This window comes from Sciurus carolinensis, chromosome 17, assembly GCF_902686445.1.
Source record: "Sciurus carolinensis chromosome 17, mSciCar1.2, whole genome shotgun sequence".
Lineage (NCBI taxonomy): Eukaryota > Metazoa > Chordata > Mammalia > Rodentia > Sciuridae > Sciurus > Sciurus carolinensis.
Genome location: NC_062229.1, coordinates 5,328,961 through 5,345,747, shown reverse-complemented (window position 1 = coordinate 5,345,747; position 16,787 = coordinate 5,328,961). Strand labels below are relative to the sequence as shown.

The window sequence follows — 16,787 nt, the reverse complement described above, 5'->3', positions numbered from 1 at the left end:
CTTTCTGTCCCATAGCTCCAAATGGGTGAGCACGAACTTGCAGGGCCCACCAGAAGTCTCTGTTGCGCAGAGTTCAAATTCACCTTGGATTCCTCTTAGTCAGTGAACAGGTTTTTCTTTTCTTTTGTAGTGCTGGGAGTCCAAGGGGCCTTGCCCATGCTAAGGAGGCAACAAGGGTTTTGTTTTGTTCTTGGGTGATGCCAGAGAGCAAAGAAAATTTTCCCAAGATTATTAGAGTGGCTTCAATAGGTACCAACCTGAGGAGTGTCCCATTGACTTGATAAGGGCATCAGCAAGGGTGGCTCCAATGGATTGAAGCACAATGTGTTTAAATTCTTAAGTTCATGATGATTAAAAACCAACCAAGAACACCTGTAATCCCAGCGGCTTGGGAGACTGATGCAGGAGGATTGCAAGTTCAAAATCAGCCTCAGCAATTTATCAAGGCCCTGTCTTAAAATAAAAAATAAAAAGGGCTGGGGATGTGGTTCAGTGGTTAAGTACTCCTGGGTTCAATCCCTGGTACAAATAAAATAAAATGAAATAAATAAAATAAAATAAAAATACAACCTAATTCAGTCAGGCAAGGTGATGCAGGCCTGTAAGCCCAGTGACTTGGAAGGTTGAGGTGGTAAATGGCAAGATCAAGACCGGCCTGGGCAATTCAATGAATCCTGTCTCAAAATAAATAAAAAATGGGCTAAAGGTATAGCTCAGTGATTGAGTGCCCCTGAATTTCATCCCCAGTACTGAAAAACAGAAACAAAACAAAACCACCTAACTCACCACCTTCAGAGGAGGATGGGGATCCATTCAGTACTATAGTTCCCCTTTGTCCGAGAGGACTATGTTCCAAGACCCCAGGTGATGCCTGAAACAGAAGGTGGTGCCAAACCTGCTTTGTGTTATGTTTTTTTTTTTCTCATACATACATACCTCTGATAAAGTTCAATTTATAATTTGAGTACAGTTAGAGATCAACAATAACTAATAATAGAATAATTATAATAATGCACTATAAAAATTGCAACTCTCTCTACTCTTGCAGTTTGGTTTCCATATTAAGTAAAATAAGAATTATTTTGACACAATATCTGTGCTACCACAACAATCAATCTGATAACCTTGGCAGCTACTGAGTGACAAAGGGGCAGGTAGTGTATAGAGCATGGATACACTGGACAAAGAGATGATCACAACCCAAGCAGAACAGAGTGGGATGGCATGAAATTTCATCACGCTACTCAGAACAGTGCACAACTTAAACTTTTTTTTTTTTTTTTTTGTGGTACTGGGGGCACAACTTAAACTTTATAAATCATTTACTTCTGGAATTTTCCATTTATATTTTTGGATTGTGGTTGACTATAGTTAACCAAAACCATGGAAATTAAGTCCATGGATAAAGGGGGTATGGACTATAATATTTTGAAAATAAGTATAAAAAGGGAAAGAATCAAACTCTTAGCTTTCCCCTATGAAGCTACCATGAAGTAATCAAATAGTACATAAGGGAATCATACTGTAAAGAAAGAATTTGTGCTGATAAATGAGGAAAAAATGCAAAAGAGCTCATTCTCTTGCAACTCCTAATGAGTTACTCCTTGGTGGCTGTTAGCCTCAAGAAAGAAAAGAGTCAAACATCCAGAGCCTGCAGAATGTACACCACACACATGTGATTATACCAAAGGGATCAAATCGGTCTCATCCCAGTTCTGCTAGCAACTGCCAATTCATAGGGCAAAGAGGAGAATACTGACTACCTGCATTGTGGGTGTAGCATCAACAACATCTGGGCCATGGACAAGCAGCCAGAGTTGTGCAATCCATTTATTGTAAGGTCGGCATGGGATGGAGGAGAATCTGTGAATGCAATGAGACTAGGGGCCAGATGTAGCTCAGTGGTAGACTGCTTGCCTAGCCTGGGCAAGGTCCTGGGTTGGATCCCCAGTGGGAGAGCAGGAGAAAAAAAAAAAAAAAGAGTCACGACATTGGTTAGCCTGGGTCATGAGGGGGCAGCTGTGATGGGGATGCATGTCCATGGAGGGTTTCTGGAATAGCTGGCACAGTGCTAAGTGTCCACCTGGGTGTGATTTATACGATGCTTACTTTATAAATTTTAACTTAGCACCAGATAATTCTTGGTTGTGGGAGCAGCCCTGTGCATTGAGGGATGTTTAGTTGCATCCCTGGGTTCTACCCTTTCCCTAGGCATGACAATCAATCAATCATGCCTCTAGAGCTGTGGGTGTAGCTCAATAGTAGAGGATCTAACACGGGTGAGGCCCTGGGGTCCATCCCCAGCATCCCAGGGTGTGGAGGGGACACACAAAAGCAAAAAGAAATAAACAAATAACCCTCTAGATGTTGCCACATGTCCCTTAAGGGAAAAATCACCCCTGTTGAGAACTTCTCCTTAGAGTAACTCCTTGAGCTATACATTTGATTTATCTAGTTTCCCAGATCTGGCTCTGTGTGTGTGTTCATTTTATTTAAAATTATTATTATTATTATTATTATTATTATTATTATTATTATTTGGTGTCAAGGACTGATTGAACCCAGGGCCTTGCACGTGCTAAGCAAGTGCTCGATTTTGCAACAAGAATGTTTTTTTAAATTCCAGTGGAATTTTCATGGAGAGATGTGACAGAATTTTTTGATTTATCCAATAACAAAAATAGCTCAGAAATTCCGTAAAAAGAGGAGAACCAGATATTAAACTATATGTTGACCTATTATTGTGGTTTTACTAGAGTACCTGTAATTAAAACAGAGGGGCCCTGGGACACACAGAAGCATCTTGGGAACATGAACACCTGCCTCCAGGTGAACCGTAATCTATTAAAGTCTGAGTTGCTGTAAAGCTGCCCTGCCCCCATCAGCACGGACTCAGTCCAGGTCCCCATGTGTGAACTCCATCCTTCTTTTCCTTTGCATGTGCCGTTTCTCCTCGAGGACCCTTCAAGTGTCACTCTGCAGGCTGCCTTCGAGAACCTTCTCCCTAAGTTCTATGTCCTTCTTCTCCTACAGACTAACCACTGACACTCCTTAACATAAATCTTAGTATGAACCCTAGCTTGAAAGGTACAGGATGGTACAAATGGTATCCCCTCAGAAACCTGCTCAGTGCCTGGCACACAGTAGGTACTCAACACATTTTAAATTAATAGGAAAAAATCAAAATAGCCATTTTAGATCATAATATACTCCCAAGGGTTTAAAAAGTTAAATGTAATTTAGATAGTTATTTCAACAAGCATTTATGAAGCACCTACTGTGTGCCAGAGGCACTGAATAAAACCGATCAGTTCCCCTATTTCTGTGATGCTGATACATTAAAGTAGAGGAGACAGATGGTAAGCAAACAAACAAATCATACACCTTTGTTTTTCATGTAGTGAAAATAGCTATTACAGTCAGGTGTGGTGGTAGCTATTACCTGTAATCCCAGCTACTCATCCCAGTTACTCTGGAGGCCAAGGCAGGAGGATTTTAAATTCAAGGCTAGCCTCAGCAACTAGGGAGACCTTGTCTCAAAATTTAAAAAATAAAATAAATTAAAAAAGGACTGGGAATGTAGCTCAGAGGGAGAGTGCTCCTAGGTTCAGTCCAAAACTACATGAAAGAAGAGAGAAAGAGAGGAAGGGAAGGAGGGAGGGAGAGAGAGAGAGAGAGAGAGATATTGGGGAGGGGCAACTTAGGCCTTTAGCGGGTGGGACAGAAACACAGGGAAAGGTGGCCAAGAGAACATGTGCAAGGAAGAATGTTTCAACGGTGAGACAGCATATGCAAAGGCCCTGCAGGGGCGAAGGATGGGGTGCCTCACACAGACATTGGGCACCAGTCATACAGATCCTACGGGTTTATTCTTCTCCTCAGAGTCCTCCTGTGGCTCCCCCTGGTTTCCTGGGCTGGGAAGAATTTAGCCGCCCTCAGGGAACAACTGCCCCCTCCCCCAGTCCTCCAGCCGTCACTGCAGGCCCCACCCCCAGCCGCGCCCCACAGCCCCAGCCCTGCCCACACAGCCCATTCCGCCTCACCATTGGATAGCTAGGAAGCCATGGGAGTTGGTTGGCTGGTGTGGCCGTCAATTAGGGTCAAGGCCTTGATAACCCGTCCCCGAGCTTCGAGGGGGCGGGCTCGGGTGCGGGCGAGGCCAGGGCTGCCGCTTCAGGTAAAGCGCCAGCTTGCGGGGACACCCTTGGGGTCCTGGAGGGGATCCGGGGACGCACCGGGAAGGGCAGGGCGCTGCACTTCTAGTCTCTCTGCAGGCTCGGCGTGCTGCGACGGGGTGGGCACTCTGTCCTCCCACCCGGACCCCTCCGACAAGTGGAGCCCCGGGTGGGTAGCGAGCCGAGCGGGTCGAGAGACTCTGGATTCAGGACATTGCCCACCTCTCGTTCTTCAAGAGCCAGTTGCGGGGCTTGTTCGCCCCTAGTGCCCCACGCGACTCCGGGCTCTTTCCCAGAGTCGCTCCCGGACGGCTTGGGGACCTAGACCTACCCTCTGGCTCTGGGCTGGGTGCGGGTGGCGGCGGGGTGGGGTGGGGGGATGCGGAAACCGTGTTGGGGGGGAGGGACCGACGGCCCCGGGACCCGCAGACAATGGGCAGCGGATGGGACCGCCCGGCGGCGTTTCCTGTAGGAAGCTGCCCTTGTCTCTGCAAGGCCGACCTGACTTGCGGGTGATAGTGGGGGGGGGGGGTGCTAACCCGGGCACCCCACTCTCCTGCGTCATCGGCCTCCACCCCCATCCCAGGGGTCTGGGAGTCCCGCCACAGCCTTCGAGGGTGCCACCCCCGGGGCCTCAGTCCGGGAGCTCTGGACCAGGACCCGCATTGCCTGCCGCCTCGGCTATCCCTCAGGTTTCGTGATCACGGCTCCGAATCTCGAAATAGTCTCAGGGGCGGGAGTGGGGGCGTGTGGCGTCAGCTCTGATGGCCTAATGAGGGGTCTCAGGCGGAGGATCCGGATCTAGCTGTGACAGCCAGGGCAGGGAGCGGAGGAGAGGGGAGGGAGGCTACTCGCGCTGCTCCAGGGAGACTGCGGGCTCTGGGGCACCGGGATTGTAGGCCTGCCCCTCCTCTCTCCCCTCGCCCCCAGTCAGAGACACAGGCAGGGACTGATGGGTGCAGGCTGGGAGGGCCTCGGCTCTTGGGGAGAGGAAGGGGTTCTTTCTAGAAGGCAGGCAAGTATAGTGGTCATATCAGGAGCAGAGGCGCAAGCCTGTAATCTCAATAACTGGGTAAGCTGAGGCAGGAAGATCCCAAGCTCGAGGTCAGCCTGGGCAACTTAGCAAGACTCTGTCTCAAAAACAAACAAACAAACAAACAAATAAAATAAAGGGCTGTGGCTGTAACTTAGTGGTAGAGCACTTGCCTAGCTATGTGCCTGGCCTGGTTCCACCCCCAGTACCACAGGGGGAAAGATAAGCTAATACCCATAAATTCCTTAGAATAAGAGCTGACCCATAATAGATGGAAAAGTGTTGTTATTGTTATTTACTGTCCTGGGGCCATCCACCCATTACTCAGTTCAGCCTCTGGGTCCAACTGCTCCGCTGGTTCAGGTCTTAGGGATGACCACAGCTGTGTTCTCCATCCCAGATCCTCAGCTTGGGTGTGACCAGGTCACCGGAGGAGGGGGCTGACCTCATTCAGTCATGCACCAGCTGTGTGAAAGGCAGGTCCAGACCCTAATCCAGGCTTTTTCCAAAACCCTTTTTTTCCCTGACTATTTCCTGAAAACAAGTTGTGAGAGGTACTGGCTGTCCTCAGTGATGACCTGCTGCCCTGCTGGCCCGCCCCTTCCACTGGTGCGAGGGGACAGGAAACAGCTGCCTGGGGACTGGAAGGAGCCCTTCCTGGTCTTGGAGTGGGAGGGAAGTATCAAGGACCAAGGCTGGACACAGGTGGGGAGTGGAAGGGGGTCCCCCAGAGTCGATCAGGGTGATGAGTCTGGCAGGTGTGCCAAGTGGCTGGCGGTGTTAGGCACATGGGTAGCCATCAGGAGTGCAAAGGCTGGAAAGGTGGATGGGAGGGTTGCCAGGTGGTTAGAACAGATGGGCAGTGAGCCAGGGAGAGGATGGATTGGTTCTGACTGGTACCAGTGGACAGTTGGACAGGTGAGGTGGTAGTGAGAAGTTGTGGCTGGGTCCTGCTGGCAAGGGGTCTCCAGAAAGTGGGCCGGGCCCAATATGAGTTTTCTCATATTGGACTTAATTGTTCTGTGCATCAGTTTTCCCATCTGTAAAATGTAAACAATAACCTTTACCTTGCAGTTACATTTAATCAGTGGTTACATTTAATCACTAAGGGCATACAGTAGGCACCTGATACAAGTTGCTTCCTCTCCCTGAGGGTTTTCTATGAGAGCTCTCCAAAATCCCATCTTTCCCATCCTGTGCTTGTGTGTGTGTGTGTGTGTGGGTGTATGTGTGTGTGTTGCTGGGGACCAAAGCCAGGGCCTCATGCATGCTAGGCTAGCACCGTACTACTGAGTTACACCCCACCTTTTTCCTTTTTTCTTCAACAACTTCCCTTCTCTACTTTCTCCTCCTCCCCCTTCTGTTTTCCCCTCAACTAGGGGTTGAACCAAGGTTGCTCTATCACTGAGCTACATCACCAGCCCTTTTACCTTTTTTAATTTTTTATGTTGAGACAGGGTCTAGGTTACCCAGGCCTGCCTAGATCTTGCCATCCTCCTGCCTCAGCCTCCAGAGTACCTGGGATTACAGGAGGCACCACCATGGCTGGCCCCATTCTGTGCTTTGTATGGGGTACTGGGGATTGAACCCAGGGTGCTTTATCACTGAGCTACATCTCCAGCCTTTTAAATTTTTGAGATAGGGTCTCATGAAGTGGGAGACAGGTTGGTCTCTCCAACTTGCCATCCAAGGAACTGGACTTACAAGCATGTGCCACCACACCTAGCCATCCTGAGCTTTTTGAACCAAAGTTCTGAACTCATTATTTGTCTTCATTAAATGTCACATTATTAGATATGACCCAATCTCCTTCACTTCATATTGTCACCCTCCTCCCATTCCCCACGTATAGCTACACCTTTGGTCACCTAGGTACGTTAGGTTTCATTACCGACTCTTACAAGCCAAGGACAGAGCCCTGTGGTACTCCACTAGAGATATTCCAAAGAGAGAGGTATTCACTGGTTGCAACCTGGGTGTACCCAGTCCACGATTCTCCATCATTTCTGGAAGGGTCTCTCTGTGACCTGGGTAAAAATGCACAGGTACATTTATGTCTTATTTACATTTCTCTGAGGAAAAAAACTTTCAAGAAATGCCTCCCCCCTCCTTGTTTTGAGTTTGTTTTGTTGTTTTGGTGCTAGGGATCAAACCCAGGGCCTTGCACAAATGCTCTATCACTAAGCTGTATCCCCAGGCCCAAGAAATCTTTTTTTTTTTTTTTTAATATGCACAATCTCACTAGATGAGATTTTAACAAGCCCTTGATCTTCCAGCTTTCCCCTTCTCTAAAGACTTGCAGCCTACACACTCTTGAGCATAAATTTCTAATTTTCCCCAGGGATTGACAGAAAACCCAGTAGGTCTGGCGTGCCTCCCCCACTTTGAGACTCTTGTTTTCTTGACCGTCTTATGCCTTTCCTGCCTCCTACTTGCCCAAGCCTGGGACGTGGGGATCCCTATGTTGATTTAATCCACTGTTTCAAGGTCTTTTGAGGGAGGAGGAAGGAGAGCCTGTGTGTGAGATGAGTGAAGTGGAGTGGAGAAAAACCCTTGGATAGGTTTATACCTCAGAGACTCCAGAAGCTCAAGCTAGAGGGCTGGGGCTGGGGCATCACCCTCACCTCTCCGGGGGCCTTTTGCAGGGTGTGTCTAGCAGCTACTCCAGGAAACATGGCCAAGTTTGCCCTGAATCAGAACCTGCCTGGTGAGTGTGCAAAATGGAATATATGATGTGCAGAGAACCATACTTGGTGCCCCTGTGTGTGGACGCAGCCCTACAGTTCCTTCCTTTAAAACAGGGCCCTTTCCAAAGGCCCACTTCACAACATCATGACCCTGCTTAAAACCCATGGCACCCTATCTGATAGACTAAAGTCCCAACTCTCCAAGGTGGCCCTGGAGGACTGCAGTCTGGCCTTGCCTTTTTCTCTCCCTCTACTGCACGTGCTTCCTTCCCTGCTGGGAACACCTGGCTTTCATCCCACCTTTACCCCAGCTGACCCTGCCCACCCCTATGCCAGGGTCTTCATGGACTGTTTTCTTCTTGACCCTATGTCTGAAGCTGCATCCTTCTCATCAACTTTTAGGTCCCCTCCACAGGAAACCTTCCCTAATACCAGGACCAATTTTGTTCCCTCCAGTGATTCTCTATTTTATATGCTCGTATTACTATTGCCCTTCTCACCATCTGGAATGACTGTTTATTTATCTCTTCTCTACCAGAGGGCATGGGTGTTTGTTTTGCTCACTACTGTATCCCCAGGGTCTAGAATAGTGCTTGGCACCCAGTAGTCGCTCAATAGACTCATGATTGCATGACTATTTGGGTGCAGATAGACGTGCCAGCCTGGAGTGTGGGTATGTGTAATGGCAGGTGTGCAAAAGCCTGGTGGGGCCGAGGGGGATGCCTACTTTTGACTCTTCTCTCCGGCGTTTCCTGGGCCTGACGACCGTTCTCCTGTCATTCCCACAGACTTAGGAGCTCCTTGTCTGTTCCCTGGTCCCACTGGGGGTGCCCGGAGCCCGAGCTCACCCTATTCTGTGGAGACACCCTATGGCTTCCACCTGGACCTGGACTTCCTCAAATATGTGGAGGAGCTGGAGCGCGGCCCCATCATCCGCCGAACCCCGGGACCCCCGCCCGCGCGCCGTCCTCGCGCGCCCCGGTCCGGTCTCGCGGGCGCGCGAAGTCCAGGCGCTTGGACATCCAGTGAGTCCCTGGCTAGTGATGAAGGTGGAGCTTCCGGAGCACTCTCCCCAGGGGCCCCGGGGCTCCAGTTGCCGCCGCTTTCGCCGCGCTCACTCGTGCGCAACCCGCGCGTGGAGCACACGCTGCTGGAGACCAGCCGGCGACTGGAGATGGCACAGGCGCACGAGCGCGCGCTCAGCCCCTCCCGCGGGGTCCCACGAAGCCCGCGCGGGTCCGGCCGCAGTAGCCCCGCCCCCAGCCCTGCCCACAACCCCGCCCCCGCCTCGCCAGGCCCTGCACAATTGCAACTGGTGCGCGAGCAGATGGCCGCGGCGCTGCGGCGCCTGCGCGAGCTCGAGGATCAGGCGCGCGCGCTGCCCGAGCTGCAGGAGCAGGTGCGCGCGCTGCGCGCCGAGAAGGCGCGTCTGCTGGCGGGGCGCGCGCAATCTGAACCAGATAAGGAGGTTGAGGAGCGCCCGTACAAGCTCGCCCAGCTGCGGCGGCTCACCGAGCGCCTGGCCACCTCCGAGCGTGGCGTCCGCTCTAAAGCCATCCCCCGGGCTGACGGCCCCGACAGTTTGGCTGTGAGGCACAGCGAGGGTGCCGGGACTCCTGATGGAGCGCCCCAGACCCGGGAGGCGGGCACCCAGGCGGTGCCTGAGATCCAAGAGGCGGGTGCCCAGGCAGTTCCGAAGACCTGGGAGGCCGGCGTGGAGGCGGCTCCCAAGACCGTTGAGGCGGACGCGTGGGTAACCGAGGAGCTGCTGGGGCTCCCCGAGGTCGCTGAGCGCGAGCTGGAGCTGCTACGCGCCAGTCTGGAGCACCAGCGCGGGGTGAGCGAGCTTTTGCGCGGCCGGCTGCAGGAGCTGGAGAATGCCCGCCAGGCTGCTGCTGTGGCTGCGGCGGCGGCCACGACCCAGCTGCACGAGGCTGCCACCCAAACTCCGTGGGGTTGTGCCGAGAAGGTCACGCAGACGGAGCCCCCAGCGGAGGCCACCTCCCTGACTCAGGAGAACCCGCCCCTACCCACGGCTGGAGACAAGGCCGTGGCCCCCGCGGGTGAGTCCCAACCCCTCGCCGAGCCCTGACCTGCTTGCCTCCAATTCCAAACTTAATGCCCTCATCTGATCCCTGCCAGGCATCCTCAAATCCATCATGAAGAAGAGAGACGGTACACCTGGCGCTCAACCCAGCCCTGGACCCAAGAGCCTGCAGTTTGTTGGGGTCCTCAACGGAGAGTGAGCGCTTTCCCCCTTTCGTGTGGCAGCAGCTGCGGGGACCTGGAAGGGTGTGAATCCCTATCTGCCCCTCTGCTCGCAGCGTGGTTTTAGCAATCCTCAGTTTCTTCATCTGTAAAATGAGGACAGCCACTCCCACCTCGCAGCACTCTAGAATGAGCCCACAGGAGAAGCTCAGCAGCCGCCTCCCACCCCACCCCCAGGTATGAGAGCTCCTCCAGCGAGGATGCCAGCGACAGCGACAGCGAAGAGGGAGTCTCGGAGCCTCAGAGGAATAGCTCTTCAGGATCCGGGGAGGACAGCGGCGGAGGATCCGACTCCGGCACCCCTGGTCCTCCCAGCGGCAGGGACTTCCCGGACCCAGAGCCTGAGGTGGACGCAGAACCTCAGCTAGGGACACAGGGGAGGTGAGTGGCGCTAGAGATCTGGAGTGGGGGCGTTTGCTCTGGTTCAGGTCTCAGCTGCTGCGCATAGCTGCTGAACCTCGCCTGGCCTCTCTGCAGGTGCGAGCTGAGCCCACGTTTAAGAGAGGCGTGCGCTGCGCTGCACCGGCAGCTGGGCCGACCCCGTGGAATTGCCCGCGATGGCGTGAGTAAAGGGAAACCCTTCCCCGGGGGACCGCAGGGGCCCCACCAGTGATTTTTTCCTGATGTCCTCTTAGGTAAGCCAGTCGGGTTTCCTAAAAGAGGAAACCTAAGCTCCGTCCCCTCTCCCCAGGGACCTCCCCTTACTGTAGGCTCCCTGAAGGGATCTCCATCACAGGACAGCAAACCCTTGTTTCCCTAAAGGAGCTCACTGCAGTGCTCATCACTGATCCAAGGCCCAGCCCCACTCCCGGACTCCCCAGGGCAAACACTTGGCATCTTCCCCTCTCCAAGCTCTCCCACAGATTATTTCCCAGAAGAGTAGGACCCGCGTCCCTTCGAGCCTGGGAACCCCACTGACTGTACTTCTTCTCTGAAGGGGGTGTGGCCCCAGCCCTCCATCTGGGTTCCCATTTGCCCCCTACTCGGACAAGCAGTAATTTTCCGTCTCTGCCAGTCCCCCCCCCCCCCATTTCCCTCTGCCAACCTGTCTTGGACCATCGTTGACACCTATGTTCCTGTCATGGCAGAACGCAGCGCGTCTTGTGGCCCAGGAGTGGTTTCGAGTGTCTAGTCAGCGGCGCTCTCAGGCTGAGACCGTAGCTGGGGTGTTACGAGGGGTGGCGCACCTGGGAGGCGAGCTACTGGCTCATGTGGTGAACCTGGCAGATGGCAACGGGAACACCGCGCTGCACTACAGCGTGTCCCACGGGAACCTGGCCATCTCGAGCCTGCTTCTGGATACGGGTCAGAGTCAAGGAAGGGTGGGTGGGACCAGGGGATGGGGGGCCACGGAGGGCAGGGCCGGAGCCCAGTCAGGCTAGGGGACCCTGGAGGAAAACTGTAGGAAAGGGGTGGCCAGCAGAGGGCACCACTGGCCCTTCCTCAATCGTGGATGGATTGCCGAGGTCCTTTTGATTCCACCACAGCCCTCAGCTCTGCCCTGGCCCTCCTCCTACTTTGCAGGGATGGAGACACCTAGCTTTCGGATTAGACAGACCTCAATTTAGGACTTTAATCTCACCAGCCTTAGCATGTTCATCTGTGAAATCGGGATAGTGATGCCTCTCCTCCTTGGCAGCTGTAATGAGACTTGTAAAATGTACTGAGCATGTAGTCGGAGTATTTGCCCACCATGCCTCTGTCCCTGAATCTCCAGCCCTGGCATTCCTGAGTTGCTGACTCCCAATGTCCAGCCTCCAGGGCAGGTACTTGCTGCTCAGGGCTGACTGCCTTCCCAGGCAGGGGTGCTGTTCCCACTCATCTGCCTCCTGCTTGCTCCTCCCCTGCCTTATCTTCTGCAGAGGTGCACACACCTGGATACTGCTGAGTGCACAGACATTTACTGTGAGCCTAATGGGTTGTTTTCCCCATGAGACCAAGCACAGGTGCGACGGTGGACCATATACCAACCACTGTCCACATTCACCAGTTCCATTATCCGCCTGACTCCTCAAACCTCCTGGCTTCCCAGCACCTTGGCCTGCTCCCCTCCCTTGACCTTGGCCTCTGCTCCACATCAGCCTTACCTTTACAAGGTCACCCCTAGACCATGATATCAGTAACTCTGTCCCCTCCACTGTCTCACTTCCCATGACCCCTCCTCCTGATTCTCACTTCTCAGCACACTGGCTCTGGTTCCAAACCTCAACAATCCTTGGTTCTTATGGGGACAATTAACAAATACTCACCAGGCGCAGTGGTATACACCCAGTGTCTTGGGAGGTTGAAGCAGGAGGATCTGAAGTTCAAAGCCAGCCTCAGCAACTTAGTGAGACCCTGTCTCAAAAGATAAAGAAGGGCTGGGGATGTGGTCCAGCGGTGAAGTTCCTCTGGGTTCAATCATCCATACATCCCCCTCTAAAAAACCCCCGATGCTCCTGTTCCATTTTGTTACCCCACCCCTGTTTCCTTGCCTCTCTGCTCTTCCTGCTTTGGCCTGTCATGAACTCCTCCCACCACCTCTCCCCTCACTCTGCAGGCTGGGCAAGTCCCAGTGTGGCACACAGTGAATCCTCCAGTGTTGGTTGAAACAGAACATGAATGAATGGCTGAGTGTGCTGGTGGCGAGTAGAGAGACATTTATCAAATAATTTCAGGTAGGGGTAATGGCCATGACAAAATACAACCAGGGACGAATCAAGAAATGGGGTGATCCTTGGGTGTAGCTCAGTGCAAGTGCACTTATCTGGAATTGCAAGGCCCTGGGTTCAGTCCCCAGCACCATGTGCACACGTGTACACACCTGTGCGTGCACACACACACACACACACAAAGAAAACGGGGTGATCCTTAGTTGGGCAAGGTGGTGCACACCTGTAATCCCAGCATAATGGGAAGCTGAGGCAGGAGAATTCCAAGTTCAAAGCCAGCCTCAGCAACTTAGTGAGGCCCTAAGCAACTTAGTGGGACAAGAAGTGTCTCAAAGGAAAAAAAAAAAAAAAAAAAAAAGGCAGGAGTAATCCTTCAGGAAAAATCTCAGGGGTAGCTGGGAAGGGCAAGGGGAAAGAAAGGAAGAAGGTTAAAATGGGCTGGTTCCCTGGCTAGCATACAGAGGGAGACCCCACTCTGCTTATTTTTGTGTGTCCCCCTTTCCACCTGACATTTTCCAGTTGTCATAGAAATCTGTGGAAAACAACATCCACTTGGCACACCACAAAGTGAGAACACCCAATTTTAATTTTTTTTTTTTTTTTTGGTGCTGGGAACCAAACCCAGGGCTTTGTGCATGCTAGGCGCTACACCCCCAGGCTTCCCTTTTCGATTTCACCTTGACTTGACCCTTTACTCCCAATCCATCGCTTCAGTGTCTTCCTTCACTAGAGTATCCTAACATGACCCTGATCCAGCTCCTTACTCTAGGGCCCCCACTGTTCCTCCCCCATACATCTCCCCAAACCATCTATCATCATGGAGCTTCCAGAATGTTGGGGAGGCATGCATAAAAATGGCCACTCCAGCTGGGTGCAGTGGCACACACCTGTCATCTCAGCAGCTTGGGAGGCAGGGCAGGAGGGTCCCAAGTTTGAGGCCAGCCTCTGCAATTTAGTGAGACCTGGTCTCAAAATAAAAAGGGTTGGGACTATAGCTCAGGGGTGAAGTGCCTCTGGGTCCAAACCCCAATGCCAAACGAACCCCCCAAATGTGATCCCAATGGAGACAGGTCCTATGAAGAGGGCCTGGATGGCAACAGAACTGACCAATGAAACCAAGCCAATGTATTTAGTTCTGAAGGGTGAACAGCATCAATCAGGATCTCTTTATTTTCTGGGACTGCCATCAAGTACCACATGTGAGCCTAACACAACACAAACTTATCTGCTTTTAGTTCAGGAACCTGAAACCAAGGGTTAGCAGGGTTGGTTCCTGCTGGGGGCTTGGAGGGAGAATCTGTTCCAAGTCTTCCTCCTAGCTTCTGGTGCTCAGCGGCAATCTTACTGTTTCTTGACTGGTAGCTTACCTTCGATTTCTGTCTCCATGATTATGTGGCATTATCTGTTTCTCCTTGATAAGGACGTCAATCAGTGACCTCAGCCTAACTTGGTTATATCTGCACAGACTATTTCTAAATAAGTTAATGTTCACAGGTACTGGTGGGGTAGAACTTCAGCATCTTTTTACCCCATAACACAGGCTGGGGTTCAGGGGGGTGCTGAGGATTTCTGAGGAAAGATCAGGGGTGGGCATAGAACTGTGGCATAGCATACACCAGGTCCTGGATTGCATCTGCAGCACCAGAAAACAAAACACCCCCAGGAAATATCAGAAGCTATTTAAAAGTCTCAAGTCATGGTGGGCCAGAGCCTGCATTCCAGGAGCAAGTAGGAAAACAAGATTTTAACAGGCAGGTGACTGAGCCAAAAGCCTTCCAAGTGCTGCTTCTGGCTGCTGCATGGAAGATGGAGTGGACTGAAACCAGGGTGGTGCCTGGCCATTCTCTAGGGGAGCAATAATTATGGTTTGGTGGATGGTAGCCATGAAAATAGACATCCATTCACTGTCAACAAATGCTTATTGAGCATCAACTATGTGTCATGTACTGTTAAAAGCACTGAGGGATGCAGCAACCAGCAAAACCTGACCAGTTTGAAATAGGGAGTCAGGGAAGGCTTTACTGAGGTGAGATGAGACGACCCTGGGGGAGAGACAGTGTAGGAAGAGAGAAGAATGAATGGTGACCACCATTAGGCATGGAAAAGAATTTAAGGCCTGGAGGGAGGCGTGGGCGAGGTTGAGTTGGCAATATAGGCTTGTTGCCTGACCAGCCTGTCTCCCCAACCAGGGGTCTGTGAGGTCAACCGCCAGAACCGAGCTGGCTACTCTGCACTCATGTTGGCTGCACTCACCTCTGTGGGGCCAGAGGACATGGCAGTGGTCCAGAGACTCTTCAGCATGGGAGATGTAAATGCCAAAGCCAGCCAGGTGTGTGGACATGCCTACTCTGACTGAGTCTAGCGGGTGGGGTCCCTTCTCCCTAGAGTTAAGTGCAGATTCTGACCCTCCATCCTCACTTCTTGTTGCCCAGACAGGACAGACAGCCCTCATGCTGGCCATCAGCCATGGCCGCCAGGACATGGTGGCAGCCCTGCTAGAGTGTGGGGCTGATGTGAACGCACAGGATGCAGATGGGGCCACGGCACTGATGTGTGCCAGCGAGTATGGACGACTGGACACTGTTCGGTTGCTGCTGGCCCAGCCAGGCTGTGACCCTGCCATCCTTGACAACGTGAGCCACTACCACGGTGCTGAATGGCAGGGTGTGTGTGCCCATGTTGTGGCTTAGGGACCTGATGTCTTAACTTTCCTCAGGAGGGCACCAGTGCCCTGGCCATCGCCCTGGAGGCTGAGCAGGATGAGGTGGCTGCTCTGCTGCACGCCCACCTGAGCTCCAGCCAGCCTAGTTCTCAGGTGAGCACAGCCTCCCAGCTGCAGATCAGGTTTGGTTTAAGCCAGCCCCAGGCTTCCCTTCCTGGAGAGCACGGGGGTGGGGGGTGGGGGGTGGAATCCGTGTCTGGATTTTCCTATGTGGCTATGATTTGATGTTTAACCTGCAAAATACTGACCTGTAAGATACATATACCTCTCAGGGCCAGGCCATGAGACTAAGGTCCTAACGAGAGGAAGGTGTGTTGGTGGGCTCCTGCTACCTGCCCTGAGGATACTATATCAAAGTAAAGGGAGCCCTTCAGTAATAGGGTGGAGGAAGGTGGTGCCCCATTCCACAAATCCAGGACTATAGAGAATGGAGGAAAGCTTGCCAGCAGTGGGGAGGGTGGGTCTAGGCATAGAAGCTTTTACTAGATGGCAAGTGCCTGGCTGTTCTCAGGACTTTACTCAGTTTATCCAACTCTGTTACCCATCCTACACTCACCCCACTAGAGATGTGGGAATGGAAGTCAAGCATCTCTTCCAAGACAGGGGCAGAGCCAAGATTCAAACCAGGCAGCCTAAATCCATAGTAAAGGGTGAAGTTAATCTTTAGAAATGATCACAAAGGGACCTACTAGGTCAAATATTCACAAGCCTGGGGTTAAAACCCCCCAGACTTCTGCAAGACTCTGCAGCAGGACCCCTTTCCTTCCTCTGTCTCCAGAGCCAGTTGCCTCCAGACTCCCCAACAGCTACACCTGGAGAAGAAGGCAGTGACAATGGAGAGGACTCCCAGCCTCAATGAGCTGCCCAGCACACTAGACCTGGATCAGAGAATAAAGGGAGATCCTTCCCAGAACAGGGTCAGGGTCCTCTGTACAGATGCTTACCCTAGCCTGACAGAAAAGCTGCTTCAGCTGGGATGGTTCAGTGTGAGGGAATCCTTTACCCTGAACCCACCAAGGTGAGGTGGGACCTGGGGGAGTAATATAACTCCTGGTCTAACCACTCCCCAAAACTTCTTTCCTAATAAAAGACTTCTACTAAGCTTGTGTTTTGTCTGGGGGGGACAGGGGGACAACACATATGCATGGTTCCCCTTCTTGGGAAAAGACACACCCCCCTTAAGGTTTCCAGATTCTGAGGGTTTGTGACCACTTTGGGGGTCACACAGTAAAGGGCCAAAAGAAAACCTAG

General features: G+C 52.3%; 1 protein-coding gene across 2 annotated transcripts; it reads left to right on the top strand.

Annotated features, from left to right (window-relative positions):
* The first annotated feature begins 4,142 nt into the window (after positions 1–4,142).
* On the top strand, positions 4,143–16,635 carry Kank3 (KN motif and ankyrin repeat domains 3). 2 transcript variants are annotated; one of them, XM_047532439.1, is made up of 11 exons: positions 4,143–4,177; positions 7,854–7,915; positions 8,684–9,958; positions 10,038–10,137; positions 10,341–10,544; positions 10,641–10,725; positions 11,252–11,468; positions 15,004–15,143; positions 15,247–15,447; positions 15,531–15,629; positions 16,315–16,635. In XM_047532439.1, the coding sequence occupies exons 2-11, from the start codon at positions 7,882–7,884 to the stop codon at positions 16,393–16,395; spliced, it is 2,436 nt and encodes an 811-aa protein (XP_047388395.1). In that variant the 5' UTR covers positions 4,143–4,177; positions 7,854–7,881; the 3' UTR covers positions 16,396–16,635. The 2 variants fall into 2 exon arrangements, with proteins under 2 accessions (XP_047388395.1, XP_047388396.1); XM_047532440.1 differs by lacking the exon at positions 4,143–4,177 and adding an exon at positions 4,826–4,867.
* Positions 16,636–16,787: the final 152 nt, after the last annotated feature.